Genomic DNA, 21,814 nt, shown 5'->3' with positions numbered 1-21,814 from the left:
TTATGCTGTGATGTAATGTAGAGGACGATAATATGGAGCCTGTTATATGATGTGGATGCTGGTAATGTAATATGAAGGCTGTAATAGAAACATAGATGTAATGCAGAGGCTGGTAGTGTGGAGGCTGTAATAGAATGTTGAGGTTGATAATATAATGCGGAGGATATGATGTAATTTACAGGCTGGAAAATGAAAGCCACCAGCACTTCTGAGCTCAGCCAATCACAGCTGGAGGGCGGGGCCTGGTGTTCAGGAACAGCCCCGCCCCCAGCCTCTCCGTGCAGTTCTCCTCCAGGTCCGCCCATGCTCCATATAAAGGAGGGCTCTGGGCTGAGCAGTCACTGCTTTCTGCTCACACCTAGAAGATGTCTGGTCGCGGTAAAGGAGGGAAAGGGCTCGGGAAAGGCGGCGCCAAGCGGCACAGGAAGGTGCTCCGTGATAACATCCAGGGCATCACCAAGCCTGCCATCCGCCGTCTAGCTCGCAGGGGAGGCGTCAAGCGCATCTCCGGCCTCATCTATGAGGAGACCCGCGGGGTGCTGAAAGTCTTCCTGGAGAACGTCATCCGGGACGCCGTCACCTACACCGAGCACGCCAAGAGGAAGACCGTCACCGCCATGGACGTGGTCTACGCGCTCAAGCGCCAGGGCCGCACTCTCTACGGCTTCGGGGGTTAATGCTGCCTCCGTCCTCACAACACAAAGGCTCTTCTCAGAGCCGCCCACATCTTCCCGGGGAGAAGCTACAATTCCTTCTGCGCTCAGCCACTGAGGGGTTAACACCGCCCGCACATCAGAGGGCGGAGAGCCGGACAATTGTCCGAGATCAGCGGCGCCCTGTGCTCAGTACAGCCGGAGGTCTACAATACAGAAAGCCCCAGTAATGTAAATCCCGAGCCCCGGGTGTTCTCCACCGCTCCTGCCCCCGCAGCTACAAGACCAGCGGTGCTCGGAGACTGAGGGGTTAATCCGTCCCGGAGCTGCAGAGACAAAGACGCCAATGAGCGGCGCTGGTACGGGTCACATGACCGGCTCCTCCTGTAGATCAGCAGCTCAACTATAGGCGGGAAATTCAAATGAGCGACGAGATCCTGAGCTCGCCCAGCCAATAGGAGCAGAGCTCTGGACCCCTCAGCCGTTATGTGCCCGTAGGAGCGGAGCCTCGTCCTCCTGTCCTGAGCGGCCGCACAGCCTGTCCCCCGGGAGCGCCACACTGAGAAGGATGATGGGAGTAGTGAATGGGCATGGAGGAGGATGATGGGTGTAGTGAATGGGCATGGAGGAGGATGATGGGAGCAGTGAATGGGCATGGAGGAGGAGGATGGGAGCAGTGAATGGGCATGGAGCAGGATGATGGGAGTAGTGAATGGGCATGGAGGAGGATGATGGGAGCAGTGAATGGGCATGGAGGAGGATGATGGGTGTAGTGAATGGGCATGGAGCAGGATGATGGGAGTAGTGAATGGGCATGGAGGAGGATGATGGGTGTAGTGAATGGGCATGGAGCAGGATAGCTTGTATTGTAACTTCCACTAGCGGTACCGCATCTCATCTAGCTGACAGTGAGGAAACCGCAGCCACTGTGAGAACGGGGAGACGCGGGAGCAGCTCCGCTGGAGACAGGGTGGGGGCTCTGAGAAGAGCCTTTGGGTCCGGAGAGCGGGGGGCGCTCACTTGGCGCTGGTGTACTTGGTGACGGCCTTGGTGCCCTCGGAGATTTCATTTTCCAGCCTCCGTATTACCAGCCTGTAAATGACATTATATTAAAGATTAAAGCCTCTATAATATATTATCAACCTCAACATTATAGCCTCCACATTATTTTACAGCCTCCATACTACCAGCCTCCATATTATATTACCGGCCTCTACATTACAGTATAGCCTCCACATTACTTTACTGCCTCCATGTTACATTACCGACCTCCACATTATATTACAGCCTCCATATTACCGGCCTCTACATTACATCACAGCCTCTAAATTACATTACAGCCTCCATACTACCAACCTCCACATTACATCACACCCTCTATTTTACATTACAGCCTCCATTTTGTATTATCAATCTCAACATTATTTTAAAGCCTTCATATTTTCAGCCTCTACATTACATTATAGCCTCCATATTATATTACAGCCTCTATGTTACATTACCGGCCTCCACATTATATTACCGTCATCTACATTACATCACAGCATAAACATTGTTACAGCCTCCATATTTTCAGCCTCCACATTACATCACAGCATCCACATTATATTACTAGCCTCTACATTACATACCAGCCTCCACATTATATTACAGCCTTCATATTACATTACCGGCCTGCACATTATATTACTAGCCTCTACATTACATTACATTACAGCCTCCATACTACCAGCCTCCACATTACATTACAGACTCCAAATTATATTACAGCCTCCAAATTACATTACCGGCCTGCACATTATATTACTAGCCTCTACATTACATTACATTACAGCCTCCATACTACCAGCCTCCACATTACATTACAGACTCCAAATTATATTACAGCCTCCATATAACATTACCGGCCTGCACATTATATCCTCTGCATTATATTAAAGTATCTTTATTATATTACAGCCTCCATATTATATTAACAGTCATAACATTACCGGCCTCTACATTACAGCCTTCATTATTACATTACCAGTATTCATATTATATAACAGCCTCCACATTACATAACAGCCTCCATATTATATTACAGCCTCCACATTATATTACATCCTTCATATTACCGGCCTCTGCATTACATTACAGCCTCAATATTACATTACCCGCCTCCACATTATATTACTGCTCCCTATTACCAGCCTCTACATTACAGTCTCCATATTACATTACCAGCCTCCATATTTTCAGCCTCCACATTTCATCACAGCCTCCATATTATAAGCCTCTACATTACATTTCAGCCTTCATGCTACCAGCCTCCACAGTACATTACAGCCTCCACATTATATTACAGCCTTCATCCTACCAGCCTCCACATTACATTGCAGCTTCTATATTACATTTCAGCCTCCATTTTATATTATCAACCTCAGCATTATATTGCAGCCTTCATATTTTAAGTCTCTACATTACATTATAGCCTCCACATCATATTACAGCCTCTATATTACCAGCCTCCACATTAGATTACAGCCTCCATGTTACATTTCCAGCCTTCGTATTACCGGCCTCTACATTACAGTCTCCATGTTACATTACCGGCCTCCACATTATATTACAGACTTCATATTATCAGCCTCTACATTACATCACAGCCTAAACATTATGTTACAGCCTCCATATTGCTAGCCTCTACATTACATTACAGTCTCTATACTACCAGCCTCCATATTACCAGCCTCCATTTAAAATTACCGGCCTCCGTGTTATATTACAGCCTCCGTATTCATGGCCTCTACATTACAGTTTACATGTTACATTACCAGCCTCCATATTATATTACAGACTCCATATTACCGTTCTCCACATTGCATCACTGCTTCCAAAATATATTACAGCCTTCATATTACCAGCCTCCACTTAACATTACCTGTCTGTATGTTACATTACTGCCCTCCATGTTCCATTACAGCCTCTGTATTACTGGCCTCTACCTTACAGGCTACATGTTACATTACGAGCCTCCATATTATATTACAGACTCCATATTACCGTTCTCCACATTGCATCACTGCTTCCACAATATATTACAGCCTTCATATTACCAGCCTCCACTTAACATTACTTGTCTCTATGTTACATTACCGGCCTCCATGTTACATTACAGCCTCTGCATTACTGGCCTCTACATTACAGTCTACAGGTTACATTACCAGCCTCCATATTATATTACCGGCGTCCATATTATATTACAGCCTCCATATTACCGGCCTCTACATTACATCCTCCATATTACCAGCCTGTAAATTACATCATATCCTCCACATTATATTAAAACATCTATATTTTATTATCAACCTCAACATTATATTACAGCCTCTATACTACCAGCCTCTGCATTACATTACAGCCTCCATACTACAAGCCTCCACATTACATTACAGACTCCAAATTATATTACAGCCTCCATATAACATTACCGGCCTGCACATTATATCCTCCGCGTTATATTAAACTATCTATATTATATTACAGCCTCCATATTATATTAACAGTCATAACATTAACGGCCTCTACATTACATTACAGCCTTCATATTACATTACCAGTATCCACATTATATAACAGCCTCCATATAACTGGCCTCCACATTATATAACAGCCTCCATATTATATTACAGCCTCCACATTATATTACATCCTTCATATTACCGGCCTCTGCATTACATTACAGCCTCAATATTACATTACCCGCCTCCACATTATATTACTGCTCCCTATTACCGGCCTCTACATTACAGTCTCCATATTACATTACCAATGTCCATATTTACAGCCTCCATATTATAAGCCTCTACATTACATTTCAGCCTTCATGCTACCAGCCTCCATACTACCAGCCTCCACATTACATTGCAGCTTCTATATTACATTTCAGCCTCCATTTTATATTATCAACCTCAGCATTTTCTTGCAGCCTTCATATTTTCAGCCTCTACGTTACATTATAGCCTCCACATCATATTACAGCCTCTATATTACCAGCCTCCACATTACATTTCCAGCCTTCGTATTACCGGCCTTCACATTATATTACAGACTTCATATTATCAGCCTATACATTACATCACAGCTTAAAGATTATGTTACAGACTCCATATTGCTAGCCTCTACATTACAGTCTCTATACTACCAGCCTCCACATTACATCACAGCCTCCACATTATATTACAGCCTCCATATTACCAGCTTACATTTTAAATTGCCGGCCTCCGTGTTATATTACAGCCTCTGTATTACTGGCCTCTACATTACAGTCTACATGTTACATTACCAGCCTCCATATTACCGTTATCCACATTGCATCACTGCTTCCACAATATATTACAGCCTTCATATTACCAGCCTCCACTTAACATTACCTGTCTCTATGTTACATTACAGCCTCTGTATTACTGGCCTCTACATTACAGTCTACATGTTACATTACCAGCCTCCACATTATATTACAGACTCCATATTACCGTCCTCTACATTACATCACAGCCTAAACATTGTTACAGCCTCCATATTTTCAGCCTCCACATTATATGACAGCCTCCATATAACTAGCCTCCACATTACATTATATCCTAAACATTATATTACAGCCTCTATATTACCAACCTCAACATTACATTATAGCCTCTGTACTATATTACCAGCCTCTACATTATATGACAGCCTCAATATTACCCGCCTCTACATTACAGCCTCCATATTATATTACCGGCCTCCACATTATATGACAGCCTCCATATTATGGGCCTCTACATTAAAGCGTCCACATTATATTACCAGCCTCCACATTATATTACCAGCCTCCATACTATACTGTAATATACCATACTGTGCTGTACTGTAATATACTGTGCTGTACTATACTGTCCTATACTATAATATACTGTGCTGTACTATAATATACTATACTGTACTATTCTATACTGTACTTTGCCGTATTGTCCTGAGGTTACGGAGGTGCAATGAGGGGATTATAGGGACAGTTTTCTCCACATTTCTTACTCCCCAGAATATTTCCGGGGGTCAGTAAAGCGGGGTCCATACTTCTGGGGGGCGGGGCCATACTCTGCCCCATTGTACCGGCACCCCCTCTGCTGCAGCCCTGGCCACAAGACGCATCTCTGCTCCCTGAGAGCCCTGTACACATGAGGCGGCATCACTGCAGCGGGGAATGTGCGGGGACACGGAGCACTGGAGCCGGCAGGGAGCGGAGGCCGCCGCCTGTGTTACCCTCCCGGGCTCTCCGCGGCTCCAGCTCCTCCCCGCAGCGTCCGAGCAGCTTCCTGCGGCCCCACCTTGTGGGGAAGAGCCCTGGGATGGGGACGAGGGCCGGGAAGAGAGGGAACGAGCCCCCGCAGCGGAGCCATCGGGCCGGATCCAGCCGGATGTGCAGAACGTCAGGCAGAGCGGGAGGACTGTGGCGGAGATCCCGGGGCCTGCTCCCGCCTCCTCCGCCACAGACGGCGGCACACGGTGAGGGGGGATGTCCGGGAGGAGGCAGGCGCGGAGAAGGCGGCCTCTGCTGTCCGGTTCTAGCCGCTAAAGGGCTCTTCTCCCGGGCAGGGAAGCACAAGGGGAGAGCGGAGCTGCAGCCGGGCTGAGAGGGGTGAAGGCGGGGCCTGTGTCTAGTGTCAGCCAATAGACGCGCAGGAGGGCGGAGCTCAGCAGCCAATCACTGCGCAGCGCTCCACATATAAGAGGCGGCCCCGGCTCCGGCCTCAGTATTTTCTCCAGGAGAAGTCTTTGTATTTACGTCCCACACAAGATGGCAGAGACCGCGCCAGCAGCCGCCGCTCCTCCTCCCGCCGAAGCGGCCGCCAAGTCCAAGAAGCAGCCGAAGAAATCCGCCGCTGCAGGGGGCGCCAAGAAAAGCAAGAAGCCGTCCGGTCCCAGCGTGTCCGAGCTCCTCGTCACAGCCGTGTCCGCCTCCAAGGAGCGCAGCGGGGTGTCTCTGGCCGCCCTGAAGAAGGCTCTGGCTGCAGGAGGATGCGATGTGGAGAAGAATAATAGCCGCATCAAGGTGGCCATCAGGGCTCTGGTCACCAAGGGGACCCTCACCCAGGTGAAGGGCAGCGGCGCCTCCGGCTCCTTCAAGCTCAACAAGAAGCAGCAGGAGACCAAGGACAAGGCAGCCAAGAAGAAGCCGGCGGCGGCCAAGAAACCTGCAGCTACTGCGGCCAAGAAGCCCGCTAAATCCCCGAAGAAGCCCAAGAAGGCTCCGGCCAAGAGCCCGAAAAAGACCAAGAAACCAGCCGCGGCCAAGAAAGCAGCCAAGAGCCCCAAGAAGCCGAAGGCTGCCCCCAAGCCCAAGAAGCTGGCCAAGAGTCCGGCTAAGAAGGCGGCCAAACCCAAGGCTGCCAAGAGTCCGGCTAAGAAAGCGGCGAAAGCCAAGAAGAGCGCGGCCAAGAAGTAACCGGCGCCGCCCGCACCTCTCCCCAAAGGCTCTTCTCAGAGCCGCCACCTCCTCCTCAGACGAGCTCCACTCCGCCCTTCTGCCCTCGTTCTCCGCTCACGGCGGGCGGGGGCTCCGGCTCCTCTGCGGGAAGGAATAGGGGGCGGGTTAACCCTGTCAGCGCCGCTCTCTTCAGTCTATCAGGGCCTCTCTGCTCGGCTGATACCCGCCCCGCCTCTCGCTGCGCCCCGCCCTCTCCTGGTAGTGATGCCGCCGCTGAGTGTACTGTGAGTGCAGGGGGGTCGTGCGCTCTATCCCTGGACACCAGCGCAGCGATGGAGCCGCTCTTCTCCGCACAGAGAATACGGGACTGTTCTCCGGTGGGGAGCGGGAGAAGGCCGCCACTGACGGGTTAATACTGAGCAGGCTATGGGGGCGGGGCTGTAGAACTAGTACCATGGCTTTTAAAATACCCTCTCAATTACCGTCCGGTTAGAATTCAGCGGCCGTGGACAAGCTCCGCCCCCGACTCATCTAAATGGATGGCTGTGAGCCCCGCCTCCCCTCCTGCTCCGCCCCCCGGCTCTTTTGAATAAATAGTTGTGAGCCCTGCCCCCTGTCTAAGCTGAATGGATGTTGTGAGCCACTCCCCTCCTGTTCCTCCGCCCCCGGCTCTTTTGAATGAATATTTGTGAGCCCCGCCCCTCCTGCTGCTCCGCCCCCGGCTCAGCTGAATGGATGATGTGAGCTCCTCCCCTCCTGCTGCTCCGCCCCCCGCTCCTGCTCTTCACAGAGCCCCCACCTTCTCTAGGACGGAGCTGCCGCATTGTGTGAATACATGGAAGCCTCATGTCCGAGGCGGATTATTCCCTCATTATAGACCACTGATCGGGAGGATGAGGGGAGCAGTGATCGTATACTCGGGAGGATGAGGGGAGTAGTGATCGGCCAAAGAGAAGGATGGGGGGAGTAGTGATTGGACACTGAGGATGGGGGGGGGGGGGTAATGATCGGCCAGAGAGAAGGATGGGGGGAGTAGTGATTGGACATTTGAGGAGGATGGGGGGAGTAGTGGACACTTGAGGAGGAGGAGGTATTGAAGGACGAGCGGCTGGATGGACCCACAGAGCCGGGCACTCGGGGATACACCGGGACACGGTGCTATAGGGGGGGCGGCCGGCAATTGGTGGAGAAAAGGGGGCGTGTCCTCACGAGCCTTTTCATGTCATCTGCTTCCTCATTGGCTGCAGGATTTGGCGCTGAAAACCGGATTTGGATTCAGCCAATCACAGAGGAGTTCCCCCTGCGCCACCCGGGTATAAGAGGTGACGGGCGGAGCGGGGCTGTCAGTCTCATCTGTACAGAGAAGAGAACGATGTCTGGACGCGGCAAACAAGGAGGCAAAGTGCGGGCTAAGGCCAAGACCCGCTCATCCCGGGCAGGGCTCCAGTTCCCGGTCGGCCGTGTGCACAGGCTCCTCCGCAAGGGCAACTACGCCCAGAGGGTGGGCGCCGGCGCTCCCGTCTACTTGGCCGCTGTGCTCGAGTATCTCACCGCCGAGATCCTGGAGCTGGCCGGCAATGCCGCCCGCGACAACAAGAAGACCCGCATCATCCCCCGTCACCTGCAGCTGGCCGTGCGCAACGACGAGGAGCTCAACAAGCTGCTGGGCGGAGTCACCATCGCCCAGGGCGGCGTCCTGCCCAACATCCAGGCCGTGCTGCTGCCCAAGAAGACCGAGAGCAGCAAGCCGGCCAAGAGCAAGTGAGCCCGGCTCTGCCCCAAACCAAAGGCTCTTCTAAGAGCCGCCCACATGGTCTGTACGACTGAGCTGGCGATGCCGCTGATCTCCGCTGTGGAGGCGTCACACAGGGGCACTTACCGCTCCTGACCAGAGATGGGATGTTTTACATGAATGGAGTCTTTGGCTTCAGTTGCTGACTCGGGCTGACCAGTGACCCGGATAGGTAATAAGTGTTAGACCAGTGGTGCCCTGACGGAGGACTAGAGGGGGAGCTGGGGGCACTGGTCTGGGCATTATACTGAGTGGGGGGCACTGCTGGAGGCGTCCTATTATATGGACAGCACTGGGAGGGCTTTATACCGCTGCAGCCTGGTCCTAGACTCCGTGTGCTGCTCTAGTGACTCGGAGAATAGGAGGAGTCTAAGTCAGTAGGATGATGGGATTCTTAGCCTCAGCGCACGACCCCCTGTCCTGTGTGCGCCTCCGCTCCCCCCTGCTGCTCGGACACGGATCGGACAGCACTACTCCGGACATAGTGCGGGCAGACATTGCTGCTGGAGAGGGTTTGGCCGCTGATCTCTAACCGGACTGTAATTGAGCGGGAATTTCAAAAGCCAGAGATCAGCCAATCACTGTAAAGCACTTGTTCTATAGCCCCGCCCCCTTCTCCCGCAGCGCTGAGTGGAGAGGGCGGTGGGCAGGGAGGATGGAGGCGGTTATCGGTCACGGTCAGCGAGTCCCTGATAGACGGGGGACATACAGAGAGAGCGCCTTCTGGATAAAGGAACTGCTCTTACTAATCACAGGGCTGAGAGGGTTAACCCGCCTCCTGTGCGCAGAGGTGAAGGGCGGAGTGGAGCTCGTCTGAGGAGGAGGTGGTGGCTCTGAGAAGAGCCTTTGTTGGGTGCGGGACGCAGATCTAAGCCCTCTCCCCACGGATCCTGCGGGCCAGCTGGATATCCTTGGGCATGATGGTGACCCGCTTGGCGTGGATGGCGCAGAGGTTGGTGTCCTCGAAGAGCCCGACCAGGTAAGCCTCGCTGGCCTCCTGCAGGGCCATGACGGCCGAGCTCTGGAAGCGAAGGTCGGTCTTGAAGTCCTGGGCGATCTCTCTGACCAGGCGCTGGAAGGGCAGCTTCCTGATGAGCAGCTCGGTGGACTTCTGGTAGCGCCGGATCTCCCGGAGAGCGACGGTCCCGGGCCGGTAGCGGTGAGGCTTCTTGACTCCGCCAGTGGCGGGGGCGCTCTTCCTGGCGGCCTTAGTGGCCAGCTGCTTGCGGGGAGCTTTCCCACCGGTGGACTTACGGGCTGTCTGCTTGGTCCTGGCCATGGCGCTGCAGAGATCCGTACACAGCAAGCGAATGAGGTGAGGAGCGGACCGTGCAGATCATTTATACTCCCGGCCTCGTCCTCATTGGCTCATGTAAACCACACCCCCTACATCCCTATTGGTTTATTCGTACAAAGATGTGCCCGCCAAAACCCCCGTTACCAATCATCGTTCACAAGAGGCGGAGCTCATCCTATCCGCCAGTCCCAGCTGATGGGCGTGTCTCCAGGTAATAAGCCCCTCCTACATGAAGCGGGCGGTCAGTCCCTTCCCACCACCTCCTCCTCAGACGAGCTCCACTCCGCCCTTCTGCCCTCGTTCTCCGCTCACAGCGGGCGGGGGCTCCGGCTCCTCTGCGGGAATAGGGGATGGGTTAACTCTTTCAGCGCCGGGTTAGTGAGCCCCACCCCTCCTGATACTCCGCCCCCCGGCTCTGCTGAATGGGTGGATGGATCACTACTCCCCTCATCCTCCTCTTGTGCGTTTCCGCGGGCTGTGCGGCCGCTCAGTGCAGGAACGGAGGACGAGGCTCCGCTCCTACGGGCACATAACGGCTGAGGGGTCCAGAGCTCTGCTCCTATTGGCTGGGAGAGCTCAGGATCTCGTCGCTCATTGGCTCATTTGAATTTCCCGCCTATAGTTGAGCCGCTGATCTACAGGAGGAGCCGGTCATGTGACCCGTACCAGCGCCGCTCATTGGCGTCTTTGTCTCTGCAGCTCCGGGACGGATTAACCCCTCAGTCTCCGAGCACCGCTCGTCTTGTGGCTGCGGGGACAGGAGCGGTGGAGAACACCCGGGGCTCGGGATTTACATTACTGGGGCTTTCTGTATTGTAGACCTCCGGCTGTACTGAGCACAGGGCGCCGCTGATCTCGGACAATTGTCCAGGCAGTGTTAACCCCTCAGTGGCTGAGCGCAGAAGGAATTGTAGCTTCTCCCCGGGAAGATGTGGGCGGCTCTGAGAAGAGCCTTTGTGCTGCGAGGACGGAGGCAGCATTAACCCCCGAAGCCGTAGAGAGTGCGGCCCTGGCGCTTGAGCGCGTAGACCACGTCCATGGCGGTGACGGTCTTCCTCTTGGCGTGCTCGGTGTAGGTGACGGCGTCCCGGATGACGTTCTCCAGGAAGACTTTCAGCACCCCGCGGGTCTCCTCATAGATGAGGCCGGAGATGCGCTTGACGCCTCCCCTGCGAGCTAGACGGCGGATGGCAGGCTTGGTGATGCCCTGGATGTTATCCCGGAGCACCTTCCTGTGCCGCTTGGCGCCGCCTTTCCCGAGCCCTTTCCCTCCTTTACCGCGACCAGACATCTTCTAGGTCTGAGCAGAAAGCAGTGACTGCTCAGCCCAGAGCCCTCCTTTATATGGAGCACGGGCGGACCTGGAGGAGAACTGCACGGAGAGGGCGCATTTCTGGGGGCGGGGCTGTTCCTGAACTCCAGGCCCCGCCCTCCAGCTGTGATTGGCTGAGCTCAGAAGTGCTGGTGGCTTTCATTTTCCAGCCCCCGTATTACCAGCCTGTAAATTACATTATATTAAAGATTAAAGCCTCTATAATATATTATCAACCTCAACATTATAGCCTCCATATTATATCACCGGCCTCTACATTACAGTATAGCCTCCACATTACAGTATAGCCTCCACATTACTTTACTGCCTCCATGTTACATTACCGACCTCCACATTATATTACAGCCTCCATATTACCGGCCTCTACATTACATTACAGCCTCCATACTACCAACCTCCAGATTACATCACAGCCTCCACATAATATTATCAGCCTCCATACTACCAGCCTCCACATTACATCACAGCCTCTATTTTACATTACAGCCTCCATTTTGTATTATCAATCTCAACATTATATAACAGCCTTTATATTTTCAGCCTCTACATTACATTATAGCCTCCATATTATATTACAGCCTCCATGTTACATTACCGGCCTCCACATTATATTACCGTAATCTACATTACATCACAGCATAAACATTATGTTACAGCCTCCATATTACCAGCCTCCATACTACCAGCCTCCACATTACATCACAGCCTCAACATTATATTACAGCCTTCATATTACCAGCCTCTGCATTACATTACAGACTCCAAATTATATTACAGCCTACATATTACATTACTGCCTCCATGTTACATTACCAGCCTCCACATTTTATTACAGCCTCTGCATTACATTACAGCCTCCACATTACATTACAGACTCCAAATTATATTACAGCCTCCATATAACATTACCGGCCTGCACATTATATCCTCCGCATTATATTAAACTATCTATATTATATCACAGCCTCCATATTATATTAACAGTCATAACATTACCAGCCTCTATATTACATTACAGCCTTCATATTACATTACCAGTATCCACATTATATTACAGCCTCCATATTACATTACCAACGTCCACATTATATAACAGCCTCCATATTGCCAGCCTCAACATTATATTACAGCCTTCATGTTACATTTCCAGCCTTCGTATTACCGGCCTCTACATTACAGTCTCCATGTTACATTACCAGCCTCCACATTATATTACAGACTCCATATTACTGTCCTCTACATTACATCACAGCCTAAACATTGTTACAGCCTCCATATTACTATCCTCTAAATTACAGCCTCTATACTGCCAGTCTCCAAATTATATTATAGACTCCTTATTACCAGCCTCCACTTAACATTACCGGCATCCACATAATATTACAGCCTCCGTATGACCGCCTCTACATTACAGTCTCTATGGTACATTACCGGCCTCCACATTATATTGCAGACTTCATATTATCGTCCTCTACATTACATCACAGCCTAAACATTATGTTACAGCCTCCATATTTTTAGCCTCAATATTACTAGCCTCTACATTACATTACAGTCTCTATACTACCAGCCTCCACATTATATTGCAGCCTCCATTTTATGAGCCTCTACCTTAAAGCATCCACATTATATTACAGCCTCCATATTACATTACCAACCTCCACATTATATTACAGCCTCCCAATTTACGGCCGCCACATTATATTATAGCCTCTATATTACATTACATCCTACACATTGCATTACAGCTTCCATATAACATTATTAGCCTCCCCGTTGTATTACATTCTCCATTTTAACAGCCTCTACATAATATCACAGCCTCCACATTATAGTACCGTCTCCATATTACAGCCTTCATACTATATTACAGCCTCCATATTATATTACACCTCTACATGATATTACAGACTCTACATTATATAACAGCCTCCATATTACCGGCCTCCACATTATATTACAACCTCTACATTACATTTCAAGCGTCCACATTATATTACAGCCTTTACATTATATTATAGCCTCCACATTATATTACAGCCTTTACATTATATTACAGCCTTTACATTATATTACAGCCTCCACATTATATTACAGCCTTTACATTATATTACCAGCCTCCACATTATATTACAGCCTTTACATTATATTACAGCGTCCACATTATATTACAGCCTTTACATTATATTACAGCCTTTACATTATATTACCAGCCTCCACATTATATTACAGCCTCCACATTATATTACAGCCTTTACATTATAATACAGCCTCCACATTATATTGCAGCCTCCACATTATATTACCAGCCTCCACATTATATTACAGCCTCCACATTACATTACAGCCTCCACATTATATTACAGCCTACAGACTTCAGCCTTCACACTATAGTAAGGCCTCCATATTACCAGCCGGTCCTCATTAAGGTCTTACTGGGGGGGGGTAGAAGCATCACCAGCTCCATATGCAACAACTTCCGTCTATAATGAGCAGCTTTCTTCAGCCTCCCTCTGGAGACACCACCCGGCTCCAGCAGCAGGACCTCCAGCAGGACCTGGCCCAGCAGGCGGTGACAGACTTGGTCCTGAGGGATCCAGGCCTGGGTCATGTTAATGACCGTGAGCTTGTCCACATTGGCTGTGGACAGGCGGCTGCGCTTGTCTGTAGAGATGTCGCGAACATAACATTTTCCATTCGCGAACCGCCATTGACTTCAATAGGCAGGCGAATTTTAAAACCCACAGGGACTCTTTCTGGCCACAATAGTGATGGAAAAGTTGTTTCAAGGGACCTGGACTGTGGCATGCCGGAGGGCAGGGCCGCCATCAGGGGGTACAGCCGATACCAGTAAGGGGCCCCGACCCCGGGGGGGCCAGGCCAGTTCCAATTTAATACTTTTATTTTTTTGTGTCTGCAGGGGGGCAATTGATTGTTCCTGGCCCCGTTGCCCCAATGCTCCGCTGATTCGGCCGCCGCATTGCTGTGTTACTACAACCTAACCTGCGGACGGTATTCTGGCTGCATTACTCCCCTTTGAAAGGCTTTGGAGACGCTGCGCAGAGGAACGTAGCGGCAGGTGACGTCAGACGCTGTGCCTGTCGCTGCCTGCTGCTGCCCCACGCCGGGACGCCGCCGGCATTCAGATTAGCGCGGCGGGAACTTGAACTTCTGTTCTTGCAGTGCGGTCTGTGGTCACTGGTCTCGTCTGACTGGTCTGTCTGGCCTCTGGCTAGTGGCTGGGAGTGGGGGCCTGGGGCGGACTGCCTGGCCCTGGTGGTAAACTAATCAAATCTGGACTGGAAAAAATAATTTGTGGAGGTAACTTGTGGCCTGTGGTGGTCTGGAAGCCTGCCCAGCTGCCCCAGTGCCCTCACCCCCTCCTCCATCACACACATGATCTTGGACGGACCCCCCCATATAATTCATTAGGTCCAGATAATATAATTATCACAGGCAGAGAAAGACCGTTTTATAAAACATCACAGGAACCCCAAAACATGCAATAACCCCAAAACATATCCTCGGGAACCGGGGGATCTGGGTGAACCACATGTCCAAAATTCCCCCAGATCCGTTCAGTAGTATGGAAGATACAGTTTAATGCAGATTCCGCAGAACATATACAGGCTATATCTAACATAATCACTGTATAATGTGTCCCCTGTTCTATAGTTTACAACTACTGCCCGATGTCTCTGGGCACCAAATACCGGCGAGATGGCACCGTGTAGAAAAGTCCGAACCGTGTCTGTGAGTTAAAAATGGCCGCCATCCATTGTTCTCACCGTGTGCTCCATCCATTGTTCTCACCGTGTGCTCCATCCATTGTTCTCACCGTGTGCTCCATCCATTGTTCTCACGTGTGCTCCATCCATTGTTCTCACCGTGTGCTCCATCCATTGTTCTCACCGTGTGCTCCATCCATTGTTCTCACTATGTGCTCCATCCATTGTTCTCACCATGTGCTCCATCCATTGTTCTCACCATGTGCTCCATCCATTGTTCTCACCATGTGCTCCATCCATTGTTCTCACTATGTGCTCCATCCATTGTTCTCACCAAGTGCTCCATCCATTGTTCTCACCATGTGCTCCATCCATTGTTCTCACCATGTGCTCCATCCATTGTTTTCACCATGTGTTCCATCCATTGTTCTTACCATGTGCTCCATCCATTGTTCTCACCATGTGCTCCATCCATTGTTCTCACCATGTGCTCCATCCATTGTTCTCACCGTGTGCTCCATCCCTTGTTCTCACCGTGTGCTCCATCCATCCATCCATTGTTCTCACCATGTGCTCCATCCATTGTTCTCACCATGTGCTCCATCCATTGTTCTCACCATGTGCTCCATCCATTGTTCTCGCCATGTACTCCATCCATTGTTCTCGCCATGTGCTCCATCCATTGTTATCACCGTGTGCTCCATCCATCCATCCATTGTTCTCACCGTGTGCTCTATCCATTGTTCTCACCGTGTGCTCCATCCATTGTTCTCACCGTGTGCTCCATCCATCCATCCATTGTTCTCACCATGTGCTCCATCCATTGTTCTCACCGTGTGCTCCATCCATTGTTCTCACCGTGTGCTCCATCCATTGTTCTCACCGTGTGCTCCATCCATTGTTCTCACCGTGTGCTCCATCCATCCATCCATTGTTCTCACAATGTGCTCCATCCATTGTTCTCACTATGTGCTTCATCCATTGTTCTCACCATGTGCTCCATCCATTGTTCTCACCATGTGCTCCATACATTGTTCTCACCATGTGCTCCATACATTGTTCTCACCATGTGCTCCATCCATTGTTCTCACCATGTGCTCCATACATTGTTCTCACCATGTGTTCCATCCATTGTTCTTACCATGTGCTCCATCCATTGTTCTCACCATGTGCTCCATCCATTGTTCTCACCATGTGCTCCATCCATTGTTCTCACCATGTGCTCCATCCATTGTTCTCGCCGTGTGCTCCATCCATTGTTCTCGCCGTGTGCTCCATCCATTGTTCTCGCCGTGTGCTCCATCCATTGTTCTCACCGTGTGCTCCATCCATTGTTCTCACCGTGTGCTCCATCCATTGTTCTCACCGTGCGCTCCATCCATTGTTCTCACCGTGCGCTCCATCCATTGTTCTCACCGTGTGCTCCATCCATTGTTCTCACCGTGTGCTCCATCCATTGTTCTCACCGTGTGCTCCATCCATCCATCCATTGTTCTCACCGTGTGCTCCATCCATTGTTCTCACCGTGTGCTCCATCCATTGTTCTCACCGTGTGCTCCATCCATCCATCCATTGTTCTCACCATGTGCTCTATCCATTGTTCTCACCGTGTGCTCCATCCATTGTTCTCACCGTGTGCTCCATCCATTGTTCTCACCGTGTGCTCCATCCATCCATCCATCCATCCATTGTTCTCACCGTGTGCTCCATCCATTGTTCTCACTATGTGCTCCATCCATTGTTCTCACCATGTGCTCCATCCATTGTTCTCACCATGTGCTCCATCCATTGTTCTCACCATGTGCTCCATCCATTGTTCTCACCGTGTGTTCCATCCATTGTTCTTACCGTGTGCTCCATCCATTGTTCTCACCGTGGGCTCCATCCATTGTTCTCACCGTGCGCTCCATCCATTGTTCTCACCGTGCGCTCCATCCATTGTTCTCACCGTGCGCTCCATCCATTGTTCTCACCGTGCGCTCCATCCATTGTTCTCACCGTGCGCTCCATCCATTGTTCTCACCGTGCGCTCCATCCATTGTTCTCACCGTGCGCTCCATCCATTGTTCTCACCGTGCGCTCCATCCATTGTTCTCACCGTGCGCTCCATCCATTGTTCTCACCGTGCGCTCCATCCATTGTTCTCACCGTGCGCTCCATCCATTGTTCTCACCGTGCGCTCCATCCATTGTTCTCACCGTGCGCTCCATCCATTGTTCTCACCGTGCGCTCCATCCATTGTTCTCACCGTGCGCTCCATCCATTGTTCTCACCGTGTGCTCCATCCATCCATCCATTGTTCTCACCATGTGCTCCATCCATTGTTCTCACCATGTGCTCCATCCATTGTTCTCACCATGTGCTCCATCCATTGTTCTCACCATGTGTTCCATCCATTGTTCTTACCATGTGCTCCATCCATTGTTCTCACCATGTGCTCCATCCATTGTTCTCACCGTGTGCTCCATCCATTGTTCTCACCGTGTGCTCCATCCATTGTTCTCACCGTGTGCTCCATCCATCCATCCATTGTTCTCACCATGTGCTCCATCCATTGTTCTCACCATGTGCTCCATCCATTGTTCTCACCATGTGCTCCATCCATTGTTCTCGCCATGTACTCCATCCATTGTTCTCGCCATGTGCTCCATCCATTGTTATCACCGTGTGCTCCATCCATCCATCCATTGTTCTCACCGTGTGCTCTATCCATTGTTCTCACCGTGTGCTCCATCCATTGTTCTCACCGTGTGCTCCATCCATCCATCCATTGTTCTCACCATGTGCTCCATCCATTGTTCTCACCGTGTGCTCCATCCATTGTTCTCACCGTGTGCTCCATCCATTGTTCTCACCGTGTGCTCCATCCATTGTTCTCACCGTGTGCTCCATCCATCCATCCATTGTTCTCACCGTGTGCTCCATCCATTGTTCTCACCATGTGCTCCATCCATTGTTCTCACCATGTGCTCCATCCATTGTTCTCACCATGTGCTCCATCCATTGTTCTCACCATGTGTTCCATCCATTGTTCTTACCATGTGCTCCATCCATTGTTCTCACCATGTGCTCCATCCATTGTTCTCACCGTGTGCTCCATCCATTGTTCTCACTGTGTGCTCCATCCATTGTTCTCACCGTGTGCTCCATCCATTGTTCTCACCGTGTGCTCCATCCATTGTTCTCACCGTGTGCTCCATCCATTGTTCTCACCGTGTGCTCCATCCATCCATCCATTGTTCTCACCGTGTGCTCCATCCATTGTTCTCACCATGTGCTCCATCCATTGTTCTCACCATGTGCTCCATCCATTGTTCTCACCATGTGCTCCATCCATTGTTCTCACCATGTGCTCCATCCATTGTTCTCACCATGTGCTCCATCCATTGTTCTCACCATGTGCTCCATCCATTGTTCTCACCATGTGTTCCATCCATTGTTCTGACCATGTGCTCCATCCATTGTTCTCACCATGTGCTCCATCCATTGTTCTCACCGTGTGCTCCATCCATTGTTCTCACCGTGTGCTCCATCCATTGTTCTCACCGTGTGCTCCATCCATTGTTCTCACCGTGTGCTCCATCCATTGTTCTCACCGTGTGCTCCATCCATTGTTCTCACCGTGCGCTCCATCCATTGTTCTCACCGTGCGCTCCATCCATTGTTCTCACCGTGCGCTCCATCCATTGTTCTCACCGTGCGCTCCATCCATTGTTCTCACCGTGCGCTCCATCCATTGTTCTCACCGTGCGCTCCATCCATTGTTCTCACCGTGCGCTCCATCCATTGTTCTCACCGTGCGCTCCATCCATTGTTCTCACCGTGCGCTCCATCCATTGTTCTCACCGTGTGCTCCATCCATTGTTCTCACCGTGTGCTCCATCCATCCATCCATTGTTCTCACCATGTGCTCCATCCATTGTTCTCACTATGTGCTCCATCCATTGTTCTCACCATGTGCTCCATCCATTGTTCTAACCATGTGCTCCATCCATTGTTCTCACCATGTGTTCCATCCATTGTTCTTACCATGTGCTCCATCCATTGTTCTCACCATGTGCTCCATCCATTGTTCTCACCATGTGCTCCATCCATTGTTCTCACCGTGTGCTCCATCCATTGTTCTCACCGTGTGCTCCATCCATTGTTCTCACCGTGTGCTCCATCCATCCATCCATTGTTCTCACCATGTGCTCCATCCATTGTTCTCACCATGTGCTCCATCCATTGTTCTCACCATGTGCTCCATCCATTGTTCTCACCATGTGCTCCATCCATTGTTCTCGCCATGTACTCCATCCATTGTTCTCGCCATGTGCTCCATCCATTGTTATCACCGTGTGCTCCATCCATCCATCCATTGTTCTCACCGTGTGCTCCATCCATTGTTCCCTTTCGTCCTTACAGCAGCACAAGTGGGGTATTTGCCCCTGTGAAGCTGGTCAGGACAGGCGGAATTTTTATTGAACAAAAAATTTCTGTTTAAAGGGACTCTGTCACCAGTTTCTAACCCCCCCTTTTAAAACTATTGTTCTCTCCATGGTGCCCTTGTCATTACAAAGCTGTTGTTATAAGATAAATCCGCCGTGTAGTTTTGATAAAAATCGCTTTTATCTAACCTGTCAATCTTCTGGATAAGGTGCCTAGGGCGTTTCTGAAAGTCTGAATCTGCCGCTCTCCGCTGCCGCCGTTGGTGCCCAGCTCCTCCCATGATCCTTTCAGCGCCACCTCGATGTAATGAAATCCGCCTCCGGCTCTCCTCAGTGCCCCCTCCTCCTTTACAAAGATCTCGCGCGTGCGCACTTCGCTCAACGAGGCAGAATCTAAAAGTCCGCACGGGCGCATCAGGCACAGGCCTGTGCGCACGCGTGGGATCTTTGAAAAGGAGGAGGGGGCACTGAGGAGAGCCGGAGGCGGATTTCATTACATCGAGGTGGCGCTGAAAGGATCATGGGAGGAGCTGGACACCAACGGCGGCGGCGAAAAGCGGCAGATTCAGACCTTCAGAAACGCCCTGGTAGGGTTGTTGCGGGTATCGAAATTTCGATACCCAATCGATACTTTTGTCCCGGTATCGATACGATACCGGGATTTCCGTTTTTTCGATACTGGGCTGCGCTTCTGCGCAGTCTAGTATCTCTGAACATGAGCGCGCTGCTATCGGCGCGCTCATGTTCTCTCAGCAGCACGGGGAGAAGGAAGCTGTCCTCCCTCCCCCCTGTGCTGCTGCCGCTGCCACCAATGAGAAGAGAGGGGCGGAGGAGGGGCGGCAATGAGAAGAGAGGGGCGGAGGAGGGGCGGCACCACGGAGGAGGGGCGGCAATGAGAAGAGAGGGGCGGAGGAGGGGCGGCAATGAGAAGAGAGGGGCGGAGGAGGGGCGGCACCACGGAGGAGGGGCGGAGGAGGGGCGGGCGCACTGCGCCACCAATGATAGGTTTATTTCCACACAGAGCGGCGCCCAGCGATGTCTCTGCACTCACCATTAGTCCTGGGCGCCGCTCCGTTCGCCCGCAGTGCCCCATTACTGTCTCCTCTCCTGCTCCACATGCTGCTGATTACTATCGGAGCGATGGGAGGAGACATCAGCTTCACTAGTGGGCGTTCCTTTTCCCTGCGCTGCGATTGGACAGCGCTACAGCCAGGGAGAAGGAACGCCCACTAGTGAAGCTGATGTCTCCTCCCATCGCTCCGATAGTAATCAGCAGCATGTGGAGCAGGAGAGGAGACAGTAATGGAGCACTGCAGGCGAACGGAGCGGCGCCCAGGACTAATGGTGAGTGCTGAGACATCGCTGGGCGCCGCTCTGTGTGGCCTGATAGTGAAAGTCTGGAGTCCCATATAGTAGTCAGTCTTTAACACATACAGGAGGCGGGTGCTGGCAGCAGAATCGCATTGCCGGCACCCTGCCCCTGACAGGGAGCTGCGATCAGCGGCAGTTACCCGCCTCCTGTATAAAGGGGTAATTATCATTGGTGGTGCAGTGTGCCCCCCAACCCATTAAAATCATTGGTGGCACAGTGCGCCGGCCCATCTCAACCCCCCAGTATTAAAATCAGGGACCTCTCCCTTCCCCTCATTGGTGGTGCAGTGGCAGCTTCTGATCGGAGCCCCAGCTGTGTAAGCCTGGGGCTCCGATCGGTTACCATGGCAGCCAGGACGCTACAGAAGCCCTGGTTGCCATGGTAACATCCCTGATGCTGTGTGCACAAAGCACAGAGCAGCAGGGACAGTGTGAAGTCCTATTCACCCTGATAGAGATCTATCAGGCTGAATAGGAAAAGGGATGAAAGATCCCAGGTTCTAGCCCCTAAGGGGGGGAAATAGTTATTAAATAAAAAGTGTAAAAAAAAAAAAAAACACTAAAATATGAAGTATAAATCACCCCCTTTTCCCAATTTCACATATAAAATATATAAATAATAAACATATTACGTCGCCACGTCAGAAAAGTCCAAACTATTAAAATATAAAAAAAAATCTAGGTGGTGAATGCCGGAACAGAAAAAATAAAATAAAAACTGCGTGATTCGCCATTTTTAAAAATGAGGAATGCACGTGGCTT

General features: G+C 50.9%; 5 protein-coding genes across 5 annotated transcripts; 3 read left to right on the top strand and 2 right to left on the bottom strand.

The window, feature by feature from the left end:
* The first annotated feature begins 242 nt into the window (after positions 1-242).
* Positions 243-780, top strand: LOC122923460 (histone H4). The gene has a single exon (XM_044274270.1). The coding sequence runs from the start codon at positions 366-368 to the stop codon at positions 675-677; it is 312 nt and encodes a 103-aa protein (XP_044130205.1). The 5' UTR covers positions 243-365; the 3' UTR covers positions 678-780.
* A 5,037-nt stretch (positions 781-5,817) lies between these two features.
* LOC122923446 (histone H1B-like) lies at positions 5,818-7,264 on the top strand. The gene has a single exon (XM_044274255.1). The coding sequence runs from the start codon at positions 6,472-6,474 to the stop codon at positions 7,117-7,119; it is 648 nt and encodes a 215-aa protein (XP_044130190.1). The 5' UTR covers positions 5,818-6,471; the 3' UTR covers positions 7,120-7,264.
* A 1,087-nt stretch (positions 7,265-8,351) lies between these two features.
* LOC122923450 (histone H2A type 1-like) lies at positions 8,352-9,234 on the top strand. The gene has a single exon (XM_044274259.1). The coding sequence runs from the start codon at positions 8,474-8,476 to the stop codon at positions 8,864-8,866; it is 393 nt and encodes a 130-aa protein (XP_044130194.1). The 5' UTR covers positions 8,352-8,473; the 3' UTR covers positions 8,867-9,234.
* A 389-nt stretch (positions 9,235-9,623) lies between these two features.
* Positions 9,624-10,198, bottom strand: LOC122923448 (histone H3). Its single transcript, XM_044274257.1, has one exon. The coding sequence runs from the start codon at positions 10,170-10,172 to the stop codon at positions 9,762-9,764; it is 411 nt and encodes a 136-aa protein (XP_044130192.1). The 5' UTR covers positions 10,173-10,198; the 3' UTR covers positions 9,624-9,761.
* A 516-nt stretch (positions 10,199-10,714) lies between these two features.
* LOC122923462 (histone H4) lies at positions 10,715-11,496 on the bottom strand. The gene has a single exon (XM_044274272.1). The coding sequence runs from the start codon at positions 11,479-11,481 to the stop codon at positions 11,170-11,172; it is 312 nt and encodes a 103-aa protein (XP_044130207.1). The 5' UTR covers positions 11,482-11,496; the 3' UTR covers positions 10,715-11,169.
* Positions 11,497-21,814: the final 10,318 nt, after the last annotated feature.

The sequence above is a fragment of the Bufo gargarizans genome, unplaced genomic scaffold (genome assembly GCF_014858855.1).
Source record: "Bufo gargarizans isolate SCDJY-AF-19 unplaced genomic scaffold, ASM1485885v1 original_scaffold_1618_pilon, whole genome shotgun sequence".
In the NCBI taxonomy this organism is placed as follows: Eukaryota; Metazoa; Chordata; class Amphibia; order Anura; family Bufonidae; genus Bufo; species Bufo gargarizans.
The sequence above is the reverse complement of the archived record's forward strand: the minus strand, read 5'-3'. Positions and strand labels throughout refer to the sequence as shown.